At 42.3% G+C, this 22,708-nt stretch overlaps 1 protein-coding gene across 6 annotated transcripts in view; it reads left to right on the top strand.

Moving 5' to 3' along the window:
- The window catches only part of RHBDD1 (rhomboid domain containing 1), an 87,363-nt gene that overhangs the window by 42,430 nt on the left and 22,225 nt on the right, over positions 1-22,708 (top strand). For 4 of the 6 annotated variants that reach the window (XM_074963900.1, XM_074963899.1, XM_074963901.1 and 1 more), the window contains exon 6: positions 6,795-6,914. The exons of 1 other annotated variant lie outside the window; for it this stretch is intronic. In XM_074963900.1, the coding sequence (XP_074820001.1) occupies positions 6,795-6,914 (120 nt within the window). Of the gene's footprint in view, positions 1-6,794; positions 6,915-11,959; positions 12,094-22,708 lie in introns of those variants that run through there. One more of the 6 variants, XM_074963902.1, reaches the window with a different exon arrangement.

Genomic DNA, 22,708 nt, shown 5'->3' with positions numbered 1-22,708 from the left:
GCCATTCAGGATTAAACAAAGACAGAATTCCATGTCCTGGATTCCATTAATATTTTTTCTGAGTATTTTCCACCTAATAAGAGCTCTGACTGGGTATTTTCCATATCAAAATATCTGTTTGTTTGGTAATCCCTGGCACTTGTGGCAATTAAAGATCCCAGAGAATTTTTTTTGCAAGAGTGGGTCTAGTTTCCTGTCCAAATTTTTCCTGCTGAATGGTGATGGGAGCCATTTAAAGACACATTTTTTCTGTGCTTTCAGTTAAGAGAACACCATGAATTTAAAAACTCTTGCATATGAAATTTTCTTATCTATGGTTGTTAGGAGTAACAACTAAGATTTGCTCAAAGGATCTCCACAGTGACACCTTACCAGTTAAGAATAGTTCATGGCACAAAGCCTCAAATTTATTAAATAACAAGAATATTTTAAAAAATGGAGGGATATGCAGCAAAGGGTACTATAGCCACTCAGCATGAGCCACCCCTTTTCATGATTTGGCAGATCCCAAAGTAAAAATGGCTAACCAGGTAGAGATACTCTGTCCCACACGAGCCTGGACATTTAGCTTGTACCAAGCCATGCTCCATCCCTGTAGAGAGGATTAGGGCCAACACAGGACAGACTCCAGGCAGCTTTTGCTTACAAGTATCAGTCCCAGCTACATAAGAACCACAATTCTGGGGGTTATGTACATCTTCTCTTTCTTGCCATCCTGGCTCAAAGAGCAGAACAAATGTACTTCCTGCAAAGAATACATCCACCACCAAAATTGCAACATAAAGTAGTAGAACACATGGAAACGTTAACACAATTCTGTATCAATCAATATAATAACTTACATTTGGCAAATATGTACTGATACAGTCTCCCAAGGATAGCGACCAACTGCTTTTCTTAAGCTCTGTTTCCCTCCTCCCCCAGCATATAGGTGGGTGGGAGGGCAGACCTTGCTGTAGAAGAAGGAGCACCTGAATGGTCCTTTGATTCCTCCCCCAGCTCACAACTAAGGAGGAGGGTGCAGAACATTACGCTTCTGCATCTCCCCCTTTAGGTTGAGCTGGCTAATAAGAGGGGCTCCTTATCACCAAAGGCACAATCTTTGGTGCAGCCCTACATCAAGCAGGGCTGTGATTGATTGGGAGAGGCAAGGACCCCATGGAGAGTCTGTGTGGAGGGTGGCAGGCTAAAGGGGTATGCATTAGCTACATTTTCCTGAGTGACTGCCAAGCTATTTGTAGTTGTAAACAGTATTTAATTTGTTTAGGATAAGTACTTGAATGTTGGGTTTTTTTAGAAATGTAGTTCATGAAAATATGAACAGTAGGAACCCCACATAACTTGGATGTTGTTTTGGGGCCCTTTCTCATTATGAAATACAATTTGAAGGCTTTTTGTGAAGGTAATGAATCAAATGTAATTCCTTGAGCATATAAGACTCTGGCTATGGAACAGACGTAAAACATGACATGTTCTTTTTTTATGGCCAGGAACATATTTACATTTTTTAGTGCCAGAATTATTTTTATAATGTTCAAATGTGCAATGTTGAAGCCTACAATTCAGTAAGCAGTTACTGAGCTAAGTGCAACATAAAATTACATCCAGAAGATAAACTTACATTTACAGGAGAGAAAATGTTCATTCAATGAACATAATGTGAATGGGGAGAAATATGTAAGGATTGCATCAAAAGTATGTACAAATCAATAGTCAGGGTCATGCAGTCGGCTTAATTGGTATGTAAAAATATGGTTTTAAATGGAACCACCATGACAAGCTTTTGCGTTACATGGCTCTTCTTGAGATCTGTGTAGCTCAAAAGCTTGTCTTTCACCAACAGAAGTTGGTCCAATGGAAGCTATTACCTCACCCACCTTGTCTCTCACATTTTCATCTTGTAGTCTGTACTCATTTACCTAACATATGTCAAGAAATCCACATGGACCGCAATATGAGGGCTAACTTTTTGCTGATGTTTTAAGTTAATTAATATGACTGTTAGTTGCATTAAGTCCGAAGATAAAGAGAAATGGTATGCTCAGCTTGATTCATGCATAAATATTCTAAATCTTATTTTTCAAATTGAGAAGAAATCCAGTGTATTTTTGAATGGATGGGAGGAACTGAGGTGACGGGTTCTCCCCCCCTCGGGGTTCCACCTAGAATTGGGGTACCAATGAGCCCGCCTGCCCACCAGCCTGGGCTCCCTTGACACTGTACTGCTGAGGCAAGCCTGCCAAGCACTTTCTCAGGCTTCAGACTGCACTTCACCAGCACACATATAGGTAGGGACACACCCTGCTGAGCTGCACACACAGATTCTGAGATCAGCTCTGCATGGGAAGGCTAAGCTAAGGAACTGCCTGGTTACTCAAGTGCACACCCCCTCTAGAGGGTAAATCCAAAATTATACCGTCTTGTTCTGCACAGAGAACTGTACAGTGTAAGCTCATGAAATTTGCCCCCTCCCTCAATGTAGAGAGGAACATACACAGCTTTCTGCTCTAGGTTACGATTTCTACAAGCTGGTTTTGGACAAAACAAAACAAGTTTATTAACTACAAAAGATAGATTTTAAGTGATTATAAAGGATAGCAACGAGATCAAAGCAGATTAATTAGCAAATAAAACAAAACACAGTCTAAGCTTAATATACTAAAGAAATTGGACATAAGTAGCAGATTCTCACTCTAAATGTTGTTTTTAGGCAGTTTGCAGAGATTCTTGAGGCCAAGCTACATTTGCTTGTAGCTTAAAACTCTAGGTATTCCTTTCACAGGCTAAAAAACTCTCTAGCCTGGGTACAGCCCTTCTCCCCCAGTTCAGTCTTTGTTTCTGAGATGTTTACCACAGTCATCTTGGGCAGGGAGAGTAAGTGAAGAAAGAACCACAATAATGTCACTCCCCTGCCTTAAATAGCTTTAGTGTAGGGCGGGAACCATTTGTCTCCCAGTTTGAGTCCCATGCCCGGTTAGTGGAAAAACACTAGTGTTACGATGGAGTCCATTACCAGGTGACTTGGTCACATGCGTCTGTAGTGCCATAGCAGCCATGAGACAGAGGCTGTTTGTAAGGTCCTCAGGAAAGATTCCCAGGAAGGCTTCCCAGTGGGAGATTAGCATATTCAAAGTCCTATTGTTTTCCTTAATGACCCTTCCCAGCCAGCCATATAGACTGATTGCATTCTGTCTCGTGGGCATTCCCCAGGTGTAAACACATTTGTGATAGAAGCATAGATGATATTCATAACTTGAGATACAAAAATGGCACAGGCATACAAATAGAATAATCATATTTAGTAAATCATAACCTTTTCAGTGATATGTCACATGACCTATCTTTTATCAAATGTATCATAGTTATGCCATAATCATATCATGACAATATCTCTATGAAGAATATGGGAGCATAGTGTCACACTGGATTTTAATGCTTCTGAGCTAACTTGTAGTCTTTGAAATCATATATATGGTAGGTTAGAATAGTCCAGAGAATGTCAACCAGTACTTGGTATTTTTGAGAGGCAAGGTGGGGAAGATTTTAAGGTGGTTTCCCCCCCCCCCCCCCTCACAGTTCACTGCTTCTTCGAGTACTTGCACATGTCCATTCAATCCTAGATGTGTGCGTGCAGGGTAGCTGGAGATTTTTCCCTCAGTGGTATCCATTGGGCCGGGTCTGATGCTTTCTGGAGTCGCGGGCATATGCGCCCGTGTAAGGGGCGCCACTGGCCTTGAACCCTCTCAGTTCCTTCTTACCGCTCGTGATGGTTGCTGGAACAATCCTTGTTGCAGCAAGGCTTCTTTCCCAGTGGTTTGGACTCTTTGTGCATGGTTTATATAGTTATTGTAGTTAGTGTAAATACTTCTTAGTGTTAATATGTATAATAGTGTGAATAGTTGGTCCGCGTCATCAAGGGATTCTTTGCCCGAGGGTCTGGGCATGGCCTGGTCCCAGGGCTTCAAGCCATGTGCCTCTTGCAGCAAGCCTATGCTGTTGAGTGACCTGCACTCAAGCTGTTTAAAGTGTCTGGGGGAAACTCATGTAAAATAAGTGCCAGATCGGCAGGGACTTCAGACTTCCTACTAAAAAGGACAGGGACCTTTGGCTGAAGGCCATTCTCATGGAGGCTGCCCTCAGAACAGTCTTGGAGCCGAGCCTCTCTGAATCAGCACCAAGCACTTCAACATCCATGTGGAGCACCCCTCTCGTACCGTTTATCATTTCCGGTGCAGAGGAATAAACGTAAGAAACATAAACAGTGCACCTGGAGAGGATGCTCTCTGGTGCAGAACAGAGACAAGTGGGGAGAGCTTAATACAATGAGACCCGTGCTGGGCCACTCTTCCTCCCCCGAGCCAGCGATAGTACCGTCAACTCCGCCTGTTGTTCTTTGAGACATGTTGCTTATGTCCATTCCATGACCACCCTCCTACCTCTCTGTCAGAGTTACTGGCAAGAGGAAACTGAGAGGGTGCGGAGCCTTTATAATGCACCTTTGTACTGGTTCATATGTGTGCCACTCCAGAGGGCACTAGAGCCGGCTCAACGGATACCACTGAGGGAAAACAGTGCACTCCGTGCGCACACACCAAGCATGGAACGCACATGAGCAATACATCTTGAAGAAGAACAGTTACAGAAAGTTAAAAGAAAAGGAGGACTTGTGGCACCTTAGAGACTAACAAATTTATTTGAGCATAAGCTTTCGTGAGCTACAGCTCACTTCATCGGATGGATTCAGTGGAAAATACATGGGGAGATTTATATACACAGAGAACATGAAACAATGGGTGTTACCATACACACTGTAAGGAGAGTGATCAGGTAAGGTGAGCTGATGTGAGCAGGAGAGTGGGGCGGGGGACGGGGGGACCTTTTGTAGTGATGATCAAGGTGGGCCATTTCCAGCAGTTGACAAGAATGTCTGAGGAACAGCAGGGAGGGAGAAGGGAATAAACATGGGGAAATAGTTTTACTTTGTGTAATGACCCATCCACTCCTAGTCTGTATTCAAGCCTAAGTTAATTGTATCCAGTTTGCAAATTAATTCCAATTCAGCAATCTCTCGTTGGAGTCTGAAGTTTTTTTTGTTGTTGTTGAATTGCCACTTTTAGGTCTGTAATCGAGTCACCGGGGAGATTGAAGTGTTCTCATTTGAATTTATAACATTTTTGAATGTTATAATTCTTGACGTCTGATTTGTGTCCATTTATTCTTTTACGTAGAGACTGTCCAGTTTGGCCAATGTACATGGCAGAGGGGCATTGCTAGCACATGATGGCATCTGTCACATTGGTAGATGTGCAGGTGAACGAGCCTCTGATAGTGTGGCTGATGTGATTAGGCCCTATGAGAGTGTCCCCTGAATAGATATGTGGACAGAGTTGGCAATGGGCTTTGTTGCAAGGATAGGTTCCTGGGTTAGTGTTTTTGTTGTGTGGTGTGTGTGGTTGCTGGTGAGTATTTCCTTCAGGTTGGGGGGCTGTCTGTAAGCAAGGACTGGCCTGTCTCCCAAGATGTGTGAGAGTGATGTGTCGTCCTTCAGGATAGGTTGTAGATCCTTGATGATGTGTTGGAGAAGTTTTAGTTGGGGACTGAAGGTGATGGCTAGTGGCGTTCTTTTATTTTCTTTGTTGGGCCTGTCCTGTAGTAGGTAACTTCTGGGTACTCTTCTGGCTCTGTCAATCTGTTTCTTCACTTCAGCACGTGGGTATTGTAGTTGTAAGAAAAGTTAGTAACCATTTTTGTTTTGCATCTTCATACATTCACTTACTGTAACTCAAACATTTTTCATATTGGGGAGCGTCAAGGTGAATGGCCGGCTTGTGGATTTCTGGGGTCCACCAAAATTATAAATCTGTTTTGGAAGGGAGAAATACTCTCTTGCCTGTCTCCTCACCCTCTAAAATCTTTTCCTCTTTTTCTGCTTCCATATGGTCAGTTGGGCAATGAACTGTGGATCTTTATATCTTGAACTAGGTTCTAAGTACTCAAGTGAGGATTGGTGATTGATGGTAAGAACAGACCACAAGTGGTGGTTGCGATGTTAAAGAAGATCTAACAGTGGGGGGTTTCCTGGATCTGGCAGTGGGTATCGTGCTAATTTTCACTCAGCACTGTGCTCCTTCTACAGAGTATATCAGTAGGCTTGTACATGAGCAGTTAGATATTAAATTCTGGATTGTTGTGCAAATTGTAGGGTTTTCTGGCAGGAGTACCTTGAGCCAGGGATTTTTTAGATCTCAAAGACAATTCTGAAAAGTGCTGATAGTTGCAGACAAAGTGGGTTGGGGACTGTGGAGAGAAGTGAAATGAAGTACAGGTCAAAAGATGCATGAAAGGTAACTGAAAATTCAGTTTAGTTCTCCTTTTTTAACTCTGTCACATTAATATAGTCTCCAGTTCTTGGCATTTAAATTTTAAAAGGAGCTCATCAAAACTCAGCCTTTTAATTTTAGAGTACAAGTCTTTTATTAAAATGGAGCATTTTATTACACTTATAGACCATGAAATAATTTTTAAAAAATCAAATACATTTTTCTTTAAAATATTATCAGAGGCCTTGGCTGCCACCATAGTGTATCATTTATAACATACAAAACTGGCTAATAGTTTGTTTTACTGCATATATGCTTGTAGCAGATTCTTTATTCACGTTTTTTTCCCCTAAAACTTTTCTAATTCAAAAGGAAAACCTGCTTGAGGCAATGATAGACAGTAAAATCAAATATTTTATGCAATGCCAGCATTTTATTTATTTATTTAGCTTTTTTTTCTCTCTCATTCTAAAGGGTATTCTAGACACCCAAGTTATCCATACAACATACCAGGAAACTATGACATGTACACTGGTGGGCTTACTGAAGAGGAACAGTTTGAAAGGGCATTGAGAAACAGTCTTCATGACAGAGGTAGGAATTTTATAGCTATTGTTTATCTTGACAGCAAGTGAATCATTCAGAGTTCATAATTTTCAAAGTATAGGAAGTAAACAGTGCTTCAAGCAAAACCAAGAAAAGTTGCCTGAATGAATTTTCACAATATGGAGTGTGATGCTGTACTGGATTAAGTTCCCCATTCTGTAAATATGGTTTATATTAATTGTTAGTAAAAGCAACAAGGAGTCTTTGTGGCATCTTAGACGAATACATTTATTTGAGCATAAGCTTTCGTGTGCTATAACCCACTTCATCAGATGCATGGAGTGGAAAATACAGTAGGCAGGTATAAATATATAGCACATGAAAAGGTGGGAGTTGCCTTACCAAGTGGGGGGTCAGTGCTAATGAGGCCAATTCAGTCATGGTGGATGTGGCCCGTTCCCAACAGCTGACAAGAAAGTGTGAGTATCAACAGAGGGAAAATTATTTTTTGTAGTGACCCATCCACTCCGTCTTTATTCAGGCCTAATTTGATGGTGGTCAAGTTTGCAAATTAATTTCAGTTCTGCAGTTGCTCGTTGAAGTCTGTTTTTGAAGTTTTTTTGTTGAAGAATCGCCACTTTTAAGTCTGTTATTGAGCGTCCAAGGAGATTGAAGTGCTCTCCTACTGGTTTTTGAATGTTACAATTCTTGGTGTCTGATTTGTGTCCATTTATTCTTTTGCATAGAGACTGTCCGGTTTGGCCAATGTACATGGCAGAGGGGCATTGCTGCCACATGGTGGCATATATCACATTGCTAGATGTGCAAGTGAACGAGCCCCTGATAGTGTGGCTGATGTGGGTAGGTCCTGTGATGGCATATCTTGAATAGATATGCAGACAGAGTTGGCAATGGGGTTTGTTACAGGGATTGGTTCCTGGGTTAGCGTTTCTGTTGTGTGGTGTGTAGTTGCTGGTATATATTTGCTTCAGGTTGGGGGGCTCTCTGTAAGGAAAAAATGGTCTGTCTCCCAAGGTCTGTGAGAGTGAGGGATCATCCTTCAGGGTAGGTTATAGATCCTTGATGATATGCTGGAGAGGTTTTAGTTGGGAACGGTAGGTGATGGCTAGTGGCATTCTTTTATTTTCTTTGTTGGGCCTGTCCTGTAGTAGGTGACTGCTGGGTACCCTTCTGGCGTTGTCAGTCAGTTTCTTCACTTCCCGAGATGGGTAGTGTAGTTTTAAGAACTCTTGATAGAGATCGTGTAGGTGTTTGTCTCTGTCTGAGGGATTTGAGCAAATGCAGTCGTATCTTAGGGCTTGGCTGTAGACAATGGATCGTGTGATGTGGTCTGGATGAAAGCTGGAGGCATGTAGGTAAGTATAGCGGTCAGTAGGTTTCCAGTATAGAGTGGTGGTGGTGGTATGTGACCATCACTTATTTGCACTGTAGCGTCTAGGAAGTGGATCCCTTTTGTAGACTGGTCCAGGCTGAGGTTGAAGGTGCGGTGGAAATTGTTGAAATCATGGTGGAATTCCTCAAGGGCCTCCTCCATAGGTCCAAATGATGAAGATGTCATCAATGTAGCGCAAGTAGAGTAGGAGCACTAGGGGACGAGAGCTGAGGAAGCATTCTAAGTCCGCCATAAAAATGTTGGCATACTGTGGGGCCGTGCGGGTACCCATAGCAGTGCCACTGACTTGAAGGTATAAATCGTCCACAAATCTGAAATAGTTATAGGTGAGGACAAAGTCACAATGCTCAGCCAGCAGGTTTGCCGTGACATTATTGGGGATACTGTTCTTGATGGCTTGTAGTCTATCTTTGTGTGGAATGTTCATGTAGAGAACTTCTGCATCCATAGTGGTTAGGATGGTGTTTTCTAGAAGATGACCAATGGATTGTAGTTTCCTCGAGAAGTCAGTCGTGTCTCGAAGATTGCTGGGAGTGTAGGGCCTAAGGAAAGAGTCCACATAGCCAGACAGTCCTGCTGTCAGGGTGCCAATGCCTGAGATGATGGGGCATCCAGGATTTCCAGGTTTATGGATCTTGGGTAGCAGATAGAATACCCCTCTGGTTGGGGCTTTACGGGTGTGTCTGTGTAGATTTGTTCATGTGCTTCTTCAGGGAGTTTCTTGAGCAGATGTTGCAGTTTCTTTTGATACCCCTGAGTGGGATCAGAGGGTAATGGCCTGTAGAATGTGGTGTCACAGAGTTGCCAAGTAGCCTCTCGTTCATACTCCAACCTATTCATTATGACTACAGCACCTCCTTTGTCAGTGTTTTTGATTATAATGTCAGAGTTGTTTCTTGTGGCACCTTAAGAGACTAACGCATTTATTTGAGCATAAGCTTTCATGGGCTAAAACCCATTTCATCAGATGCATGCAGTGGAAAATACAGTAGGAAGATATATATACACAGAGAACATGAAAAAATGGGTGTTGCCATACACACTATAACGAGAGTGATCAATTAAGGTGAGTTATTATCAACAGGAGAAAAAAACCTTTTGTAGTGATAATCAAGGCCATTTCCAACAGTTGACAAGAAGGTGTGAGTAACAGTAGGGGGGGAAATAGTTTACTTTGTGTAATGACACAGCCACTCCCAGTCTTTATTCAAGTCTAATTTAATGGTGTCCAGTTTGCAAATTAATTCCAATTCAGCAGTCTCTCGTTGGAGTCTGTTTCTGAAGTTTTTTTGTTGTAATATTGCGACTTTTAAGTCTATAATTGAGTGACCAGGGAGATTGAAGTGTTCTCCGACTGGTTTTTGAATGTTATAATTCTTGACATCTGATTTGTGTCCATTTATTCTTTTACGTAGAGACTGTCTGGTTTGGCCAGTGTACATTGCAGAGGGGCATTGCTGGCACATGATGGCATATATCACATTGGTAGATGTGCAGGTGAACGAGCCTCTGATAGTGTGGCTGATGTGATTAGGTCCTGTGATGGTGTCCCCTGAATAGATATGTGGACAGAGTTGGCAATGGGCTTTGTTGCAAGGATAGGTTCCTGGGTTAGTGTGTGTGTTGTGTGGTGTGTGGTTTCTGGTGAGTATTTGCTTCAGGTTGGGGGGCAGTCTGTAAGTAAGGACTGGCTGCTGCTGGAGTGGCTCATGACCTGTCCATGACTTTTATTAAAAATACCCATGATTAAATCGTAGCCTTATTCATTGTTCATAGATGTATAACCTTATACTTGGCCTATTAACAAATATGATTGGCTCATTCCCAGTTTACCATGTGATTCAGATCACTCTGTATCAGTGACCTGTCCTCTTTAGTTTACTATTCCCCCAATTTTTGTGTCACCTACAAATTTTTGTCAGTTTTCAGAGTGGTAGCCATGTTAGTCTGTATCAGGAAAAACAACGAGGAGTCCTTCTGGCTCCTTAGAGACTAACAAATTTATTTGGGCATAAGTTTTCGTGGGCTAAAACCCACTTCATCAGATGCATGGAGTGGAAAATATAGTAGAGAGGTATAAATATGCAGCATATGAAAAGATGGGAGTTGCCTTACCAAGTGGGGGACAGTGCTAATGAGCCAATTCAGTTACGTTGGAAGTGGGCTATTCTCAACAGTTGACAAGAAGGGGTGGAAATCACTTTTATAGCGCTAATGAGGCCAGTGTAATCAAGTATCAGGGGGTAGCTGTGTTAGTCTGTATCCACAAAAACAACAAGGAGTCCAGTGGCACCTTAAAGGCTAACAGATTTATTTGGGCATAAACTTTTGTGGGTAAAAAATCCACAATGGTTTTTTTACCCAGGAAAGTTTATGCCTCAAAAAATCTGTTAGTCTTTAAGGTGCCACCGGAGTCAATGTAATCATGATGCCCATTTCAAACAGGTAACAAGAAGGTGTGAGTATCAGCAGGGGGGAATTAGTTTTTGTAGTGACCCATCCACTCCCAGTCTTTATTTAGGCCTAATTTGATGGTGTCCAGTTTGTAAATTAATTCCAGTTCTGCAGTTTCTCATTGGAGTCTGTTTTTGAAGTTTTTTTGCTGAAGAATTGCCACTTTTAAGTCTGTTATTGAGTGTCCAGGGAGATTGAAGTATTCTCCCACTTGTTTTTGAATGTTATAATTCTTGATGTCAGATTTGTGTCCATTTATTGTTTTGCGTAGAGACTGTCCAGTTTGGCCAATATACATTGCAAAGGGGCATTGCTGGCACATGATGGCATATATCACTTTTGTCAGTGGTGATTTTGTTTTCTCCTGGGTCCTGGATAAAAATACTAGAAACCATAGGGCTGAGATCTGATCCTTGCAGGACCTCACAAGAAACACAGCCACTTGATGATTCCCCATTAAAATTACATTTTAAAACCTATCAGTTAGCCAGCCTTTAATCTATTTTAGCATGTGCCATGCTGATTTGGTATCTTAATCAAAATGCCATGCAGTACCAACTTGAATGCCTGACAGAAATCTAAATATCAACACTATTACCTTTATCAACTCTATTTGTAATCTTACCTGAAAAAGATATAAGATCAGTTTGACAAGATGTGTTTTTCATAAACCTATGCTGACTGGAATTAATAATATTATCCTCCTTTAATTCTTTATCAGTCAAGTCTCATATCAGCCATTCCATTGTTTTCCTCGGAGTTCATGTCAGGCTGATAGGGCCTATAATTAGCTCTGTTGTCCTTTTTACCCCTTTAAATACAGGCAGAGCACTAGCTTTCTTTCAGGCTCTGGAACTTTCCCAGTGTTCCAACACTTATTGAAAAGTTCCACAGTCTGACCTTTTTTTCTCATTTGTGGAATTATGGCATTTTGGGCATCTAGTAAAATATTTTAAAATGGTTTCCTGTTAGCATTCACTTTTTTCTGTTTTAATTCTTCTCCCAATAATTGTTTTCAGTTTTATGAAATTGGCCCTTTTAGAGCACCTAGTATAGTGTCCAGAGCCAGACTATTATTATAAGCACTGTATTTGAGGCAGTCTGGGAAAAATGTTTATAATCAGAACAGTTCTAGTCTAAGCAGTTTTTACTTGCAGAAGATATTGAGGGCTACAAATTGCAGGTATTCTGAATGCACTTTTATGAATTTATCCTCTCTTGTCAGCAGCCTTGGGTTTGTATGCATATGCTACACAGGCCTTGAGGGAACTGAACCCAAGTGAAAGACTCGAGAAGAAAAGGATTGGATAAATGTCATATCCATCTCTGAATGAATGGAGGATGCCACTTGATGATGATAGGTCAGCACCTTCCTTCTGCCTCCTAATGAATAATTAATCTTTTTGTGTTCTGGCACAATCTACAGCTAGCGTATTCATAATATTTTGCCCTTCTTATCTTTATGCCTGCAAGTTTATATTTTTACTCGTGCCAGAAACATTTGACATATGTAGCAACTTGTGACTGTGGTATGCTTCACCTAGTATGATAGCTGAATAGTGTCGCATTTAGATTTTGTGTGACTCTTCAGTCAACTTGGTCTTTTTACAGACACCTACCTACACAACTGCTTAATTTTTTAATGATTTTGGTGGAAATTATCAGACGGATCGATTTGTGTGGAAAAAACAACCACATCATTTGATAACTGTTTTCATTCCGTTCCACGTGTGAAGACATGAACAGTTCATCTTCCAGAAACAGAATTAGAGAACCATTGTAATCTGATATCTAATTTTGGCATTCTTGATTAGCTACAGATAAAAGTAGTTACTTAATGTATGTTAGAGGACAAATATGACTTTTCCCGTAAGCAATATTCCTGGGGGAATTCTGTGCCAAAAAATTAAAAATTCTGCAGAATTCATTTGTCAAAATAACACAATATAATCTCACCACTTTCAATTATTTTGGTAATTTCTTTCAAATACCTATCAACAAGTATGTCTGTAACAATACAGACATCAAAAAAGATTCAGAAAATGTTTTTTGACAGATTCCTTACTAGGCAGAACTTTGAGTAATAATTCATTTAAACTACAATGTGGAAACATATTTCCTGGACCCCTCAAAAGCAATGCAAAGGCTTCGGGAATCAGGGATAATGGAGGAGCTGAGGGAGAGGGAAGTAACTGCTGGGAAGGCGCCTGGGAGTGCACCTGGAGGGTTGTTGGGTGTGGGTGGGAGAAATATGGAACAGGTGTTTTTTGGGTTGGGGGGAAGGAACCTCCCCCATGCAGACCCTGGCTGACCCCTAGCCTCTTCCTATCAGTCAGGCACATCTGCCCCGTCCCAATATGTCCCTGCACTTCTTCTCCCCCGTTCCCATGTGTCCCTGCACCCCCACTCAGCTACCCCTCCTCTCCCTTCCCCATGTGGTCCTGAACCCCCTCCCCCTGTCCCCATGTGTCTCTGCACCTCCCTCCCACATAAAGGACCAGAGTCTGATATCCTTATATTCAGTAACATCTTACTCTTCAAGTAGCGCTATTAAAATCAGAGGCTATTCTCAAAGTAAGGTATTATTTAATTTGAGTAAATGTGGCAGTATCTGATCATAAATCTTTAATTTAAAAAAGAGGGTCTGTATGTAGGTTTGGTAGAATTTTTGATTATTTTTTTTTGCAATTTCAACAACACTGATTTTTTTAAAATAATTGATTGTAACTATTGTTACAGCATGGGAAATTAAGCGGGGATAGGGTAAATGTTAGGATTAGGGCACAGCTGACACTTGGGATGCAGGGAGCTCCCTGTGCGGCCAAGGGGCCCAAGACACCCATGCATAAAGCATAGGGAAAGCTATGGTCTTGGCCACGCACCATAGAAACCCCTGGCCAGGATTCTATGGAGGATGAGCCACTGGCTGCACGGGAGGCCACTCCTCTGCCTGAGGATGGCCCCTGCACTCCTGGCTGGTGAGCGAGGGAGCAGGGCTGTGACAAAGGGCTCCCTGCAGGTGTGCATGACTGGTGACATTGGATCAGTGCAGGTGCAAGGTGTGAGGAAGGCTGCGGTCCTGGCAGGGCAAAGCAGAGGAGGCCCACTCCACTGCTGAATGGCTTCTGCCCAGGGATGGAGCTGTTCAGCAGTGGGGTGACCTCTTCCCCCATCCAGGGGCTTGTCATCATCGTCCTTGCAGTCCTGGCTAGGGGTCTCTGCCCACGAGGACAACTGTCTTCTCCACATCTTGTGCCTGCAGCGATCGATTGTCTCAGCAGTGCAGGGAGCCTTCTGCAACCCTGCTTGGACAGCCCTGCTCCCTCATCCCCATGGCAGCAGGGCTACGGAGGGCTCCTTGTGCTTCCTCAGGGCAGGGCACAACCGATCCATGTAGGGCAGGGGTTCTCAAACTGGGGGTCGGGATCCCTCAGGGGGTCGCGAGGTTATTACATGGGGAGTCACAAGCTGTCAACCTCCACCCTAAACCCCGCTTTGCCTCCAGCATTTATAATGGTATTACATATATTAAAAAGTGTTTTTAATTTGTAAGGTGGGTTGCACTCGGAGACTTGCTATGTGAAAGGGGTCACCAGTAAAAAAGAAAGTTTGAGAGGCACTGATGTGGGTGGAAGGTGTGGAGGGAGGCTACACATGCTGACTGTTACCGATGGCTATTTTTTTGTATCAGTTTCAGTGAGTCAGTTAAAAGAAAAGGAGTACTCCTGTTGACCAATATCTATAAGATTAAATGGAATCCTGCCAAGTGTGTGTGTATATATATTGTTTTTGTAGCCATGTTGGTCCCAAGATATTAGAGAGATGAGTTGGGTGAGGTAATATCTTGTATTGGCTTGGTCAGGACCTAAGGAAGAACTCTGTGGCTTGGTCAGAACCTAAGGAAGAACTCTGGGTAAGCTTGAAAGCTTGTGTCTCATCCACAGAAGTTGATCCAATACAAGATATTACCTCTTAAGCCTTTATATATTGTTGTAGTTTGTTTTTGCTTTGATATTTTATTACAGCACCGATATTCAACTAATCAATATAATGTTCTAATTACCAGAAAATCACAAAATCAGCTACTGCACATTCTTCTTTCTGGAGTTAAAAACAAACTAAAGAAAGCAATACACAGCACTATATTGTAGCATTAAACATTATATGGATTTTTTGGGGTTGACAAAAGCTTTAGTGATGGGTATTTCATTGTAAAAATTTTCTTCATTTTTATTATTTAATAATATTATTTATTATTTAATCTACCATTAAATTTGAAGAATTAAAGCTGTTTAAAGATCAAAACTTACAGTATTTAAAAAAGAAGTTTTCTTAAAATGTAAACATTCCTGTTACCTGCCTATGTAAGCGCAGTGATTTCCGTTCCAAAATCAGTAATATGCAGCTGCATGCTCTGTAAGTCTCCTTAGACCCTGACACAAGACACTGAGTACATTTAAAGTGATAATGAGCAATTAAGATATTTTTCTCTGTCAATTAACTTGAAGAATAATGAGCCTGAATGAGCACTGCCCTTTCAAAGGATGTGCATTTCCTAAAAGCATGTAATTCTCTGCTGTTTACAATTACATGGATGGTGAAACAGCCACTTATATGAGTAAAAATTAAATCATATAATTGGAAACAGATGGATAGATATATGTAAAGACAGGTACCACTTAATCTAAATTTAGAGCTACCTTAATTTCTATATCTTTATTTTTCTCTCTCCTGCTGCAGTTGCGACACCTCAGCTTCTGCTGCTGTTATAATTGCTCTGCAGTTTGGCTGAAAGGTGGTGCTGCAGTTAATGTCCTATTAGTTGGAGAAATAAGTCTATCAGGATTTTAGGTCCAGGAATACTGAGTAAAGATCTAGAATTTTGGTCCCTTTGTATAGCTCTGTGTTGGTATCCCACCAACCTATACATAGTATTTTCTAGGACTAAAGAATTAGAAATTTCTAGAACAAAAACAAAGCATGTTTATTGCTACAAAATGAATGCTAGGTTTATTTATCTGAGATTTTACAAGGGTATTCTATTTTTGTATATATCTGTTTTAATGTGCATTATCAAACTGACATGCAATGCTTAGGCGTATTCCATAATAGAAACCACTGTGTAGATTGTTCATGTTACTAATTTTAGAATGGCTATAGTCTCAATAAATTAAAATGATATCCGTTGTATATTGTCCTAAAGATTGTCAGAGATTACTTTTTATGTTGTTTTTAGGTGATTGATTCTTGCATTTTATTTCCATTTATTATCATTATTGTAACTTTATACAGTAAGTCCTCACTGAACGTTGTAGTTATGTTCCTGAAAAATGTGACTTTAAGTGAAACGATGTTAAGCAAATCCAATTTTCCCATAAGAATGAATGTAAATAGTGGGGGTTAGGTACCAGGGAAATTTTTTTTGCCGTACAGTACAGTACTATAGTTGGGAGGTGTTCCCGCCTTACCCCACACAGGCACAGCCCACTGGCACTGGAGACAATGAGGCAGGAAAGGAGGCTGAAGGTTCTGTAGGCTAGGAGAAGCACACTGAGCAGCAGCAGCTTCCCCTATTCTGCAAGCACCAGGGGCAGGGGGCTCAACCCTCGGCCCGCCCACTACACTCCTTCCCCCAAACCCCCACCGTTAACCCGCCTCTTCTTCCTCCCCCTCCTCCCCCTTTACTCCACGTGCCGCGTCCTCGCTCCTCTCCCCTGCCTCCTGCCAGCGGCAATCAGCTGGCTTGCGGCGTTCAGGAGGGAGTTGGGAGGAGCGAGGACATGGCGTGCAGGTTCCCCCTCCCTCCCCTGCCTCCTGAACACTGTAAGCCAGCTGATTGCCCTGGGCAGGAGGCAGGGGAGGGATGGGGAAGGTGCGCCGCATCCTTGTTCCTCCGCCCTCCCTGCTGCCCATGGCAATCAGCTGGCTTGCAGCGCTCAGGGGGCAGGAGGGAGGGGGGAGGAGCAAGGACTCACTGCACTACCTCCCCCCTCCCTCCCGCCCACGGCAGTCAGTTGGTTTGCAGCATTCGGGAGGGAGGGAGAGCCTGCATGCCAAATCCTCGCTCCTCCCCCTCCCTCCTGCCCACAGCAATCAGCTGGCTTGCGGCGTTTAGGAGAGAGTGGGGAGGAGTGAGGACTCGGTGCACGGTCTCCCCCCTCCCTCCCACCCACAGCAGTCAATTGGTTTGCAGCGTTCAGGAGGGAGGGGGAGCCTGCATGCCGAGTCCTCACTCCTCCCCCACTCCCTCCTGAATGCCGCAAGCCAGCTGATTGCCACAGGCAGGAGGTGGGGGGGAGAAGGGGGAAGGTGCTGATCCGCGGGATCTGCCGGCGGGCGGGAGGCGCTGGGGGCGGGAGGATGTAGAGGACCTGATGCGGGGCTGCCAGCTGTGGACAAAGCAGGCAGCCAAACGATGTTATAGTGAAGCATTGCACAACTTTAAATGGAGCATGTTCTGTAATTGAGCAGGGACGTAAGATAGAAACAATGTTAAGCGAGAGGACGTTAAGTGGGGAGTTACTGTATTGGTCATAAACCTAAATCATAGATTTCTTCAAATACAGCATAGAAAAGGAATGGTATGTAATAAGTCCTCATAAATAGAAATCTGACTCTTATGTGACATTTTAAAATGTCAATTTGTGATGACAGTAACATCCTCTATCTTTAAGTTTTATATTGTGAAAATAAAACATTCTGGCTGTTTGTTTCTGTTTTGTGCTGATTTTGTGGCCACCTCGCTGTGTAATTTTTCTGCAGCCACATCTCTGTAGAGCGTGTATTTGACCTGAACATCTCCATTTCTAATTTTCACAATGTTTCACTAAAAAGAAAAATTCCTTGCATTTTCAGATGTTCAAACTCCTTTATACAGCACAAATGAGTGTTACTCCAGTGGTTTTCAACCTGTGTCCGCAGACTACAGTAAAATCTGAGTTATGAATACCTCGAGAATGGACGTTGTAACTCTGAAATGTTTGTATCTCTGAACAAAACATTATGGTTCTTCTTTCAAAAGTTTACAACTGAACCTTGACTTAATACAGCTTTGAAACTTTAATATGCAGAAGAAAAATGCTGCTTTCCCTTTATTTTTTTAGTCATTTACATTTAACACAGTACTGTACTCCTGTTTGCACTTTTTTTGCTTCAACTCGTGCCTGATTGTGTACTTCCGGTTCCAAATGAGGTGTGTAGTGGACTGGTCAGTTCATAACTCTGGTGTTCGTAACTCTGAGGTTTTACTGTACGTCTAAGATTTCCAAAGGGGTCCACACTTTCATTTGAAATTTTTTAGGGCTCCACAAATGAAAAAAAGTATGAAAACCACTGTCTTACACTGACCTTGCTGTTTTTCTGACTAACAGAAGCTAGGCTTTTTAATACCTTGGTCTTCTAGTTTGGTGAATAAATATCAACCTGTTTTAATTTGTGTACAGGCATTCAGTTTCTAGTACAAATGATTTGCGCATGTCCATTCCACTTCAGATGTGTGTGCGCCCAGAGCTGGAGATTTTCCCCTTAATGCAGTACCTGTTGGGGCAATTTATACATTCTCCACTGCCTCATGTTGCTGCGTGATGGTATGATGGGTGCAGCTGCCCCAGATCTCCCTCCATTTGTTCTGACTGCCTGTGATCAGTAGTCAGAGCACATCCATTTGCTTCTGCAAGTTTCTCCCTTCACAGGCAATTTATCTTCTGTTTCTGTAAATAGTTAATTAGTAGTATTTGTTACTGTTAGATTAATATAGGATCTTTTTGTTGCAGTGTGGGGGACCCTCTTATTTATGGGGTATCAACATCTGGTACCAGGGTATGAGTTGGTCTCTGAATTTTAAGCTGTGTGCTGGCTGCAAGAAATCTGTGCTGGAGCATGACCCTGCCTAAAATGCCTCACTGAGGGTCACATGCGAGACTACTGCCAGATTTGCAGGGACTTCAAACACTGGACAAAGAAGGACAGGAACATGAGACTGCACCACAATCCCATAAAGGCTGTCCTGCATCTGCCTTCTGAACCTTCCTGCTTGGGTTGGGCACCAGGTACTTCGGCATCAGTGAGGATAGTGCTTTGGATAGTGCTTCTGAACATTGGTACCAATTCTCTTCTCTGGTGCTGAGGAAGAAGCACAAAAGATAGGAGCTTCCATTGAAAGAGCTGAGACGTGGTTCTGCTAGAGAAGACAAAGGCAAAAGAAAGTATCAGATCCATCCTGGGCTAGTGAAATTTGAACAAATATATAAAGAAAATAAGGTTTCACATGTTCACTTGAGCGTCAAGGATCTGGGGGGGACTGATATGCTGTCCTCATCTTGACAGATGCATATTTTCTTGTGGCAATCCATCAAAACCACAAGAGATTCCTAAAATTTCCAGTCAACAACATCCATTATCAGTTTCTGGTCTTGCCCTTTGATCTGTGTGCTTCCCCTTGAGTATTCACAAAATGTGTGGGAGTAGTGGCTGCATTCCTAAAGAAGATATGAGTGCACGTACTTTCTTACTTGGACAACTCGCTGGTAAAAGGTCAATCCAAGCTTTAAGTAGAACTCAGTCTATGCAGGATCTGATCCCTTTTCAGTATTCTGGGTCTTTTGATCAATGAGGAAAAGTCAGTGTTCTCTCCAGTTCAGAGAATAGAATTTATCGGGGCAATCCTGGATTCTACAGTAGCCAGGGTGTTCCTGCCTCAAGCCAGATTCCAGATGTTAAAACTCATATAGATCTCAAAAGCCATTTGCTCACAACAGTAAGAAATTGTCTAAGACTACTGGGACAACTTGCGCTCCTGTATGTATATGGTTTGGCATGCCAGACTTCATCTCAGAAAGCTGCAGAAAAGGTTAAAGTCAGTGTACTCTGGCTCGTCACCCACTGGACATACTGATTTAGTTCCTGCAAGAATAGTAGCCTCATTGGATCCAGCCAATGTATGTATGGGAGTTCCCTTCACCCTTCCCTTACCCACATTGACTGTAATTACAGGTGCTTCCTCTCTAAATTGGGGAGCTGACCTAGGAAACCTATGAACTCAAGGTCAATTGTCTCAACAGTATCTGGATCTCCACATAAACATGCAGGGAGTTGAAGGCTATTCTTCTGGCCCTTCACAGCAAAGGAAAGAGACTACAAATCCTCATGGACAACAATGCTGAAATGTTCTTCATGAACAGGTAGGGAGGGGCCAGACCAGATCATCTCTGTGAAGTGGCAATACATCTTTGGGAGTTTTGTGTCACCAATACAATACATCTTAATCTTCCATCTTCCTGATGTTCAGAACAGCTGCGGGGATCCATCACATAGACCTATTTGCTACTGGTCTCAACAGAAAGTGCCAGCTCTTTTGTTGGGCATGTCACAGTCAGGTATCTCTGATGGATGCTTCCCTGCTGTTTTGGAAAGACAAACTGCTGTATGCCTACTCTCCCATTCTACTCCTTCTGTTGGTCAAGTTCCAGAAGGTTCATGCTCGCATGATCCTCATAACGCCGGCATGGTCTCACCAGCATTGGTTCTCCAGTCTGCTGCTGTTCTGAGCCATGGCTGCTTTGATGCTATCTCCAGAGTCTGACCTGATCTCCTAGGACCACAGTTACTTGCTACATCTCAACTTAGCTGCTCTCCATTTTATGGCCTGGATGCTCCTCGGTTAATGCCTCAAGAGGCCGTGTGTTTGGGCAATATGAAAAAAGTTCTCATGAATAGCAGAAAGGCATCTACTAGATATGCTCACCTGTTTGAAGTGGAAATGATTCTCCTTATGGTCAAAGCTGAAAGGGTGTTTTGCCAGGTCAAGTCTCTATCCAACATGTTTTGGATTACTTGTTCTACTAGAAACAAGAAGGCCTATCAATTAGTTCCATCAGTGTTCCTGAAATGGAATGGACATGTGAAATCACTCGAAGAAAACATGGTTACTAATCTTAACTGTTCTTCAAGATGTGTTGCACACGTCCATTGCACAACCTATCCTCCTTCCCCTCTATATCTAGGTCTGACTGGTAAGAAGGAACTGAGAGGGTTCTGAGGCAGCTTCACCCTTTTTGCCATCATGCAGCAGAACAAGGCAGCAAAGGGTGCATGCACTGTCCTGAGGGGGTACTGCTATGGGAACAATCTCTGACTTTGGTGCAGTGGATTTGCCCACACATGAAGTGGAATGTACAATGCATCTAGAAGAACAAGTTACAGAACAGCTAAATAACGTTGTTTTCATCTTCAAGTGCTGGACCCTGTGTGTATTCCACTCATGAGTACACATGTGCACCATGCGCCTGAGTTCAGAGATTTCTAGCAAGTAGTGTCCATTGGTCTGCATGTGCACCGCTGTTCTCCTCGTGCTCCAGACTATGAACAAATTGATAAGACAAGTCACTTTCTGTCCAAAAACCACGTCAGGGTCTGGCTTTCCCTGCTAGGCCACATGGCATCATGTTACAGCCCGTTCACCAGACTTCACATACATTGCCTACAAGCCCCTTCCTCCCCCTGCTCCTCCTCCACTAGATATTTGGCTGTAGCGATCGTTCACCATTTGGTTTGTTCCTGCACAACCGCAAAGGCTTGAAGGCCTTAAAGTCCAACATCGGAACAGACTTGATGAACCCATGTAATAGGGAGTCTGCCTCTGGGCCACCTCCACTCCTTGGTTGGTGGAATTTTATCCCAGATGTTATAAGCCACCTGGAGAACGGCATTCGCTGAAACGTCTTGTGGCATCCTTGCAACATGTCCTACAAGCCTGGCTCCAGTCCATTTACTCACCAGACAGAGACCACATAAACACCAGAGTGACAATTCCCACCAAGATCATTGCTTCTCTTCCATGGTGGACAAACCTGTAACAAATGAACAAGTTTGCTTTTTACTAAATGAACTATGTTGAAAAAAATTTGGAAAACTTTTTTCTGAACGTTCAGTGAAATACATATTCTAAAACAAAGGTCAAACAACTTTGTATACTGTGTAGAGAAAATTTGTTCTCACCATAAAAAAGTTATTCGAGGATAATCTCTGTTGGAGCTAGTCTTGATGGTGCAATCTCATTTTGGGATCCTGCTAAATTTTTTCTTGTTCTGTATAGTCAAGCTTAAGCTCATGCGGAGACAAACAACCTAGGACTCAGTTCTTAACTCAATTCGAGATAAAAAAAATAGTTAAGATATAATCCTTTTTGGAACCAGAATAGTCATAGTTCCTGAATAACAATCTGAGCAAGCAGGCATGGTGGGACTGAAAACTGCAGAGAAATCTAGAATGAAGGACAGATAATGTGTTTTACTGAGCCGATAATGAGCTGGTTTCGAAATGATTTGCACTCAGTGCAAATCTAAGGAGCCTAATAAATTAAAATATGCTGCTATGTAGCTATATATCTCGCCAGAGAAAGGGACAATCTTTGAGATGTTTGTCTACCAAAGACCTTATTTAATATTGAATTGAGTGAGAAAAAGTCAAATAGTTCTTCCTGTTTTGCAACTTTCTGAGAATTAAAAACTGAGAACAGAATAGCTAAACAAGGGTAGGTTGTTTTTCCTTGGAGAAGTAAAACTGTGTTGATTAGTTTTCAGGAAGGTGCATGTGCGTGGTGGGGTGGTTTGGGCATTTAGACAATTTTACAACTCAGTAAAACCAGAAGTGGCATTCTACTCTTTATTATATCGTTCCTTTGACTAGACACTTCCATTGTACTTTGAGAAGTGTTCCAAATTCCTTGATTCTAATCATCTAGGCTGGATTAAAGTAAAACAGTAGCTCAGAGGAGAAGCCTCCAGACTCTGCCAGGGGCTTAAAATCTATTTGAGCAATTGATTTCTGTTGTAGTTACTGAGAGTCTTATTGACTTTACAGAGAAGGTAGATGAGCTCAGAGAACAAAAACCCTCCTATGCTATTATGAGGCAGTCTGTATCAAAGGAGTTATGTCCTGTTTGATCTTTTCAGGACTGTAGTATTAAAAGAACCGC

The sequence above is a fragment of the Natator depressus genome, chromosome 9, assembly GCF_965152275.1.
Source record: "Natator depressus isolate rNatDep1 chromosome 9, rNatDep2.hap1, whole genome shotgun sequence".
Classification (NCBI taxonomy): Eukaryota; Metazoa; Chordata; order Testudines; family Cheloniidae; genus Natator; species Natator depressus.
Note: the sequence above shows the minus strand (reverse complement) of the source record. Positions and strands in the feature narration are given on the sequence as shown.